The 8882-nt window shown below is 48.2% G+C and overlaps 2 protein-coding genes across 2 annotated transcripts; both read right to left on the reverse strand.

Moving 5' to 3' along the window:
* Window positions 1-359: 359 nt before the first annotated feature.
* On the reverse strand, window positions 360-866 carry MAA_11708 (uncharacterized protein; the record flags this gene model as incomplete). The annotated part of the gene is made up of 1 exon (XM_011412623.1): window positions 360-866. One exon carries the CDS (start codon window positions 864-866, stop codon window positions 360-362), a length of 507 nt encoding a protein of 168 aa, XP_011410925.1.
* Window positions 867-6298: 5432 nt separating this feature from the next.
* Window positions 6299-6930, reverse strand: MAA_09138 (CAP domain protein; the record flags this gene model as incomplete). Its single annotated transcript, XM_007827136.1, has 2 exons — window positions 6299-6631; window positions 6712-6930. The coding sequence occupies 2 exons, from the start codon at window positions 6928-6930 to the stop codon at window positions 6299-6301; spliced, it is 552 nt and encodes a 183-aa protein (XP_007825327.1).
* Between the last annotated feature and the right edge of the window lie 1952 nt (window positions 6931-8882).

Raw genomic sequence — 8882 nt, forward strand, 5'->3', positions numbered from 1 at the left:
TACTGCGAAACAGCCGTTCACACGCAGGCATTGGCGGGACTGAGGTTCGGCGGCGCTTGACTACTGGTTTTGCATCCATTAGCATCGCTTGAGAACGGACGCAGCGGGACGCTAAGGTAATGTTTTTTTTTGGGACAAGGCTCACACGCGACACACAGACGCGTTTGAAGTACTGAAGTACTGGATACAGCGGACCAGGTGGGTTCATTATGTACTAGAATGTACTGGGTACAGGACTCCAACAGCCTGACCTAGTGGGGCATTGGCCGCTACCCTGAACCGAGGCAAAATCCAGACATTTTCAACCGGTTGTCAACGTTGAAGCCATCGAGGTGGGATTGAGTCCATCAACTAGATGGCTAGGTTGAGTTGATTGAATTGATGCACGTGACTTCAATTTCAATAATATTGAAGGAGTTGAGGTTGAGGTGGAATTGATGACCAGCCTGCCGCCTCCACGACTTGTTAAACTCCAACACCCCACCGGCATATAAGTTCCCGTTTCTAACACACTCAGCGACAATCTCATTACTCTGCGTGTCTACAAGTGTGTAGATCCGACTGCCCATTCCCCATGGTTGAATGCCTTCAGTATCCCTGCTTATCCACATGAGTTGCAAAGCTGCCTCTTGTTCTGGGAGAAGCGTCGTCCAACGGTATTCGTCTCTGCTATGGTCTTCCCATGGCAACTTCTTCACCTTTTCCATGTTCTCCCAATCCATTTCCTTTGTTTTCTCAGAACCTGCGAAGCCGACGTGGATTAACCTTCGAGAAACCCAAGGCATGTGGGAAACGGCAACGGGTGCCGAATCCTCGCCACGGTCACTAAGGGTGAGCTTGTGAGGGGTGAGTCCTTGAAATTCCATTTCTGCATGGAGCCATTTCCCGTCATCTGCTTGGATGTCATAGCCGCGTTGCGAATGACTGCTGTAGATTTTGAATTGCCTGGTGAAGCTGGCCGATGTACTTTTCATTGGGCTAGCTATTAGAAAACAATTTGCAAGGTCGCCGTTGGTTCCTTGAAAGAATTACTTTGTAGTGTGTATTGAGCCTTGCCATCAAGGCGGCGTTGTACCAATATGTATTTTGCATCTGCAGCGTCTTCACAAATAGCCATGGTAACTTTCAAGACATCATTGCTGCGTGTATTAATACTAACCGGTGTAGTTTTGCGTGTCGAATGCGCTTAAATTTGGCAGCACATGGTGCACTTGATGATTTGTCATATGAGCAATACTCAAACTAGGCAAAAATCTGCCATGCATATTGAATAACGTACGTAAATACCTACAGTATTTATTAATTGTAATACATATGATGATGTAAATATTGCGTAGGTATGTATGTACTGCGTGAAAGGTAGATTTCACAGTCGGGAGGCATATCAAAGTCTCTATAAACCAGTGCATGTCACATGCTTACGCCTGTTGAACACAACATCTGCTAGAACACCCCGAACACCCCTACCGGAACAAAGGGCATGTCTCCAACCCGAAGGTTCACGTAGTAGCCAAGAACACAATGCATACTGGGAGGTTTGCCAGATTATCTCACGGCATTTTGCCAGCCCAGTGCCATGGGTAACTAGCTTTTGTGGCGCTAAAGACAGCGACTGGAATTTTGGATTTTGGCCGATGACAAACAATGTCTCAATGTGGTCAGAAAAGAACAATAAGTTAAATCGGACCATTTAGTATCCACAGTCTGTAGTGTAATTTTAGCTAGCCCAGACTAATATGAAGAAATCGACTCGTATTAATAAATACTTTACTAAACATGAAACGAACGCATTCTGGGTTCGAAGCCCTTAGGCCGGAACAATAGACGAGACTTCCACCACGGATCTACTTCATAATTTGGACGGCTCCGAATTTGTTATGAATTGCATTTAGCTTCATGCCCCATATTAAATTACACGTAACTAGGTCGTTCCTCTAGACTTAATTCCTATGCGTCGCAAACCCGCGATGGCCGACCAAAGTTACACTAAACCACACCACTGGCTGTTAAGGTATATCTCGACGTGAACATGACCATGGAACGACTTCCCCACCAGACTGCACGCTAGACGCTAGGGCAAGTCCACCAAAAACATGCTTAAGGGCTTCGCGTTGTGCTGGAATAATGTGAGGCTGCACACTTGGACTACTTCTGGTTCCCAACCCTGTCGCGCAAGGGCCCCGCTACGGCACGGCCGACATCAGGGAAGCAGCTTTGTTGAGCGAGCCTGCTGCTACCACGAGGCAACCCCATTTTACCCATCGCACAGTCGAGCCCATCCAGGACATCACTCCCTCCATTCCGCATGCAACGTGAGAATTACACTATGAGGAGGCTGCAGAGATACGTAGATCGGCCTACAGTCGGTTTCCTTGTCTATGGCGTCCGTCAGCTATGTTTATTTCCCTAGCCATGGGCTTCGGCATCATGGCAGTCAAGGAAGTGCAATCACCTATGGCTTTCGCCTTGCTCAATCAATCACATTTGCTTCTAACCCTGGCGAACTGTTCTCAAGATACTGGCCCAGTTCTCTCGAAACTATGGCCAATGGGACAGCCAGATCAAAAAACTCCAGCTGACTCCGGATCGGAAGAAACCGTATCCCGGGCGGTGATCCATTGCCTCGGACATTTTTTTACGAGTTTGTTCAGTTAGCCATGACTCTGTTCTCTCCAATCGTTTTCACTCACCTCTGGGAAGGCCTCGATGCCAATCATCGTTCAGTTATTAATATCTTCGTCGCTTTACATTTCAGCGCGGTCGGCCCGCCCTTCGCGGTAACGGTGTTGTACTAGAAGAAGTCGTCTATTATAGGTGCGTGAGAAAAGCCCTGTCAGTGATGTTCCCCGATATCTCTTCCTACCCAAGGACCTACTAGGTAGGTAGGCAAGTTGGCTGCCGCCGCCATACCTGGGCCGACTCCCGTTGAGGCACTCCACAGTCCGCCTACCAGCGGAGCTGACTGCCGGGAGCTATGACCAAAAGATGGCATGCTGGCATGGCACCTTGCAAGCTGACCGAGCATTGAGCAACATGAGCAACATTTGTGCTTCAATCTTGAACAAGCGAATACCGGTCCAGTTGGCATCTGCAGGGGTCATCGTAGGCGATAGCTCTAGGTGACGTCTTAACCGTTTGTCAACGTCCCTCGGCAAACTGTGCCGTCAACTGCTCCATGGAAGACGCTAGTTATGCCCACGTGTGACGCAGTAGTGATCTCTTTATCGGATAGCCACGGAGAAGGCTGAAAATGACCTCTTTTGTGTGTGTGTGTGTGTGTTTTTTGGCGTGTTCTAGGTTATCGGTGTACGCAATGGCAGTTTGAGGATTGTTGTCGACGTGGTCGATGTTGAGCCCATTTTCTTCGCAACGATATCACGCATTACCGATACCCAATTATTGCATACCGCGTATATTGGCGCCGTCTTGCCGAATTGATTGCATTGATCCAGGTCAGTCCGTGGGTCGGCAAGTAGGAATTGAACAAATGCGGGCTTCGTCGGCAGAAGCGGCGGGACAGTCCCGCGGTGTGTGATGTTCGGACTAACAGGGTTGTGAGCCTTCTCTGTGACCCAATCATTGTTATATTCCGCAGCAACAATAAGAAGAGTGTGGTAGTCGAGGGATACAGTATCACGGAGCATCATCCCTACCAGGATATTGCTTTTTGCCTTGACTGCGAGACCTATCGGGGTCGCTCCGGTGCTGTCGGTCAGCTGGCAATCGCACCCTCTCTGCATCAATGATTCGACAACTTTTACGTGCCCTAGTTGTGTTGGACGGCATAATGCATGCAAGTGCGGCCATGACGGTCGACTGGCAACGGGAGGCTGCGTACAAAAATGGTGTCCAGAGATCCCGGCGATCTCAGAGTTCCGTCCTTATGTCTTGCCGCAGCAGAAGCTCTCCAAGTATTGTCGCTCAGCCTTATTTGACGGCTCTCAGCAAGCGTGAGCCAGTGGCCATTTTTGTTTCGTCAACGTCGATGTGATCCATACGAACCAGCTATTTAACGAGACCCAGTCTTCACCGCGAGACCAAGAGCTTTGTGATGCTGGGCCTCCTCTCTCAGCAGCAGCTCTATCAGGCGCAGGTGGTTAAAGTTGCCGTCGTCGATATCTTTGTTGACATGTGGAAATCGAGGAGGGGCCCCTGCTACTGTCACGACTCCCTTTTCCGCAGCGACATGTAAAGCAGTTCGGCCATGTTGATCTCTGGCGTTTACTTTGACGGGAGATGAAATGCTCCCTGCAGTCAACGCGTTGTACTTGCACTAATGCTTGTAGAGGATACTGAACAACTTCGTGAAACCAGACGAGTTTTCGCAAATGTAATGCGTCAACTCGGCCGGCTTCTGAACCAATGAAGCCTGCCTTGCCACGACGTCGTTTTTCTTGTTCATCACCGGCAGCGGACTCCGGAGGAGCATTGATATGGGCCATGGCACCCGTCGGCGGTCAAGCAACTGTGACTTGGAAGAAGCCCTTGTACAAAGGGAAGTGTTTTTGTGTTTTCTAGGATGCAATAAACTCTGTGACTTAGATCTTTGAATAGCAAATGATGTTTGACTGTTGTGATTTCATGAACGCCATGGGCTATTCGATATTATTTATGTATTTAGTCATGGCTATTGTACATAAATACTGTAGTTACAAAACCGTTTGTTAATAACTAGTTATAGTATGTCGCCACGTCAGGACCCTAACATCCAAGGTTGCATTTCGATAAGTACCCTTGCTAGTATAGGAGACTGTACAACTCTTCCGTGAGTGCAGCTTGAAGCCGCATTTAACAAAGCGTTCAATAGCTAAATAGTGGGTATGTAAATACTTACTGTGTGCACATATTTAACAACACAATAACATACAACGACCCATTTAGCCCCGGCTCATTCTTCGCTGGGAACGGCCCCACATTAGGAACTTAGCTCGAGTCGGAGCTTCCTTCGGAAGCTCTTACTCTCCTTGTACAGTAAACAATCGCTTTATCCAAGTCGCACTCGACCTTGCTCGTGCCCTTGTACCGTCACACTCACTCCGTTGAACAGCCAGCCAGCTAAAGACACCTGGCTGGGGCCGCACGATAAGAGAGTCAGACGTATAACATTTCTAATGCGGAATCATCCCGCCCAGCACGAGCGTCTGTATCCAGAAACGCCTATCTACTCGCCATGTGTGAGTCAGGACAATGCCGGTAAGATGCACAGCATCATCGCGACGCGCTTTCACAATATGCTGTCATGCTTCCATCCACAGTTCATCGTTCTGTGCACATCCGACGGTCCCCACAGTCTGGTGACGCCAGGGTGATGAAAGACCGCAGTCCTACAACTTGATCCAGCAACTTGAGTGACCCGAGTGATTCCCATGCCGGATGGAGCGGGGCAAAAAAGCAACGCGAGAAAGCAGTACACGAGGGCCCTCAGTAAGCGGAACCGAGGCAGGTGCAAGCATGGCCGCAAGGCCAGCACGACGTAGTGGCCCACAGTAATCGACAGAGAAACAAAGCAGGCTAATCCGAGAGCTGGAGAGGCACAGCGGAGTGCAGAGTGTGTGGTAGAATGCTTGTGCGCCACATCACGAAGACAATGCCCGCGTGGTTGATGTTGTGGCTGAATCGATGGAGGGCATGACTGCGATCGGAGAACACGCGAAAGGCTGCAGAGAGAAAAGCAAACCGCCACGCCAGGAGAGTATATGGATACAGCGGCGAGGTCGGAGGGATCGTTGACGTGACCCAAAGTATTGCTGTTGAGGGCTGCATACCGAAACGAAAGGAGGCCGGTGAGCTCCCGAATGAAGTAAACTGTAAGGGAACGGCCCTACTTTAGGACTTAGATAGCTCGAGTCAGAACTTCCTTCGGAAGCTCTTACTCTCCTTGTGAACAATCGCATTATCCAAAGTCGCACTTGAATTGCTCGTGCCCTTGTACCGTCACATAAACCGCCGCAAGAATGTGTGACCAAATACTGACTGTCGGGTCACAAGAATACGAGTGATATTAACCATAATTTTAATATTTTTCTGACCCACCGAGACATTTACACTATGGGAAATTTGCACTTATCTATTTCGATATGGACACCGAATATACTTGCAACAGAGCTCATAGGTATGGGGACAGGACGCGTTGGTTTCGTGTGATTGGATTCAACGCTTCGACTTAATCCGGAACTTTCCACATACCAATGCTTCCGCCTCAACTAAATACAGTCGTTTTATTCTACAAGGACATCGTTTTACTGAGAGAGTGAGCCTCGTGCCATCCGGGAAGGCTCTATGAACTTCTTGCCTCCACTCAGTTTGATCCTCTGGGTTGCCATTCGTCAGTAAGCTGACCCGTAATCTGCTTGCCCACATTTTGACGGAGCTGGCCCTGGTAGTTGCCAGTAGGATCATACTTGCACACGACATAGAACCCCTTGGCCTTGCCTTGGCCGCCGCCGCACTTCTTCCACCCACAGCCCACGGATCTGCAATTCCTCCACACTACCTGTGTGAAGTGGCCGGTGTGCACCGAGAAACTGGCCGCGTTCCAGTCGTACTTCTTCCGCTCAGATCCCCAGATGTTGACGAAAGCACCCCAGCTGGTGAAGCCGGAGCTGCTGGCGAGGTTCTCCCCAACACTCTGCTGATGGTTGTTAGTATATCATATTGTGTAGCTGCGAGGGCATTGATGGGAGGGGATATGTGACGGGGCGGATGGATTACGTCGTGAAACCAGTTGCAAGTGTTAGCCCAGCCTTGTGCTTCCTGCGCAAGATCACCCCTCGAAGTCAGTGGATCAGCACCATGTTGTCCGCGAAAGAAGCTGTTTGTAGCAATCATTTCACCGCCAAAGATTCCGCTTCGTCGCTCCTCAATCTCCGCGCAGCACGCAATGGTCGCGCTGGCGACAGAGAGGAAGCTAAAGCAGTTGAACGGGCGCATTGGATACGCTGCTGGGAATCACTCGATCTTATGGCCACGCATTGTGAGCAAACAAGACTCAAAAAACGACGACGCAGACCAACGTATTTTATAATACTCACATATTTAAATACATACTACAATATCAACGCTGCATTTTATAATAAATATAGTTATTCCACTTATTTTGGAATCAACACTGAAACGGTCAGGTGCTGGAGGTAACGCATCTCGACCCGCACGTTCTCACAGACGGCTTGGTGATTCCAATTTGGTACGTCGCCCAAGATTTCTCACATGCGGCTATGTATTAGTACGAGGATGAAAGTGGTTCTTGCCTGTTCCTTAGAGCCTAGATAAATTCATATTTTACAGTACAGTATTTATTGTAAATAAAACCGTAGCGAGGCGAGAGAACAGATTGTGAAAGCAAAAGCTGGATAACAAGGACTCATGGGCTTTAATGATACAAAAGCTAAACTTCAGACTGTACACATGCTATGGGTTTATAGTCGCCCTTTTTGGAGTTTCTCCACCGGGCGCAATAAAAGTGAAGTGAAGTGAAGTGAAGTGAATAAATACATATTTAAATACATATTTAAATACAGCAAAAAACATTTCGTTACTAATAATTAAGAAAGAAAATATTTAGATGACGTCTTTACCGCAGCACAGTACTGCGAGATTGTTGACCTGTGTGAGTTGGTTAAATTAGGCACATCTCATAATTACGCCATACGTACAAGTAACGCCGAAGGGCTCACGCCGCTCCACGGTTGTCCACCTCGTTGCAATACGCAGTCGCAACAACAGGTGACAGTGCAGTCCAATTAACTACAGATCAGCATAACATTGCGGACCATGCAACCAGTAAGTATGTAACTAACGATTTCAGCTTTTGCGAAAATACTTAAATACTGTAAATATTTACACTGTAATGAGAACCAACGGCTTTAAAATTCTCGTGTAGATGCAATAAGTCCCCTGGACGCGCACTACAAAACATATTCTCTGTCAACGCATACCCTGTCCCGTCCATAATTGCAGTCGTTAAATACAAGTCTGGCACAACTCCTTGACAATCGCATCCCAGCTAGACGTAATTCATGTCGGCGATACCAGCAGCAATTCCGTATCGCCTAATGCTTCTGCCGGGAGATCCAAGAGATTTCCTATTCCGAAAGTTCTTGACGTCTCAAAAATAAGGCTTGAAGGAGAAGAAACTAGGTCTGTGAAAGTCTTCGACACTTGTGACATGGTTCGAGACAAAATAAGGACCTTGTTGAAGGATCGGGGCGTAACGAGGAAGGCGTTTTTGCAAGCCATTGCCGGACAAAGTCGAAGCTTACTAAACAGCTTCCTTGCCAAGACTGGGCCCCTGGCTGGAAACACGAGCGGAAAACATTACTACTCTTACGTTTTCTTCGAAATGGTCCGAATAAGAGACGGTGCAAAAGTGACGATCGAAAAGATATGGAAAGACGGCATTCCGACGGCATAGACACAACCAAGGTTCTCAACTCTGTGTGGACTCCTCCTGGGAAAACATTCACAATTGACAAGTACGCAGTATTGAGACTGCGCTGTTCGTTTTGTCATTCTTACAGCTTCCATTATGGATGTCTGTGATGCCCTAAGAGCACGGGATGACTACGGCTTGTTACTGCCATTGCTCAATACCGATATGCGTGCATGGGTGAGTTACACTGTGGGTGGATGGACGACATGACGTCTTTCGCTAGCGGCCAATAAATGTTGATTTGCCTGACACCAAGAACTCCGGAAGTCACGCGAGTCTTTTCGTTTGTGGGGAGATTGCTGCAAATCGGGCGTGGGTACATTTCGGGTCGTTTGACTGTCACGTTATGAGATATTAATATATTGGTAACGAAGTTGAGTCATGATAACCGATGCTATGCTAACCAGCAATTTACACCAAGCTCTGCGACGTCAGTCTACAGAGGCATTATCCG

Source organism: Metarhizium robertsii (assembly GCF_000187425.2).
Source record: "Metarhizium robertsii ARSEF 23 chromosome Unknown MAA_Scf_15, whole genome shotgun sequence".
Taxonomy (NCBI): Eukaryota; Fungi; Ascomycota; class Sordariomycetes; order Hypocreales; family Clavicipitaceae; genus Metarhizium; species Metarhizium robertsii.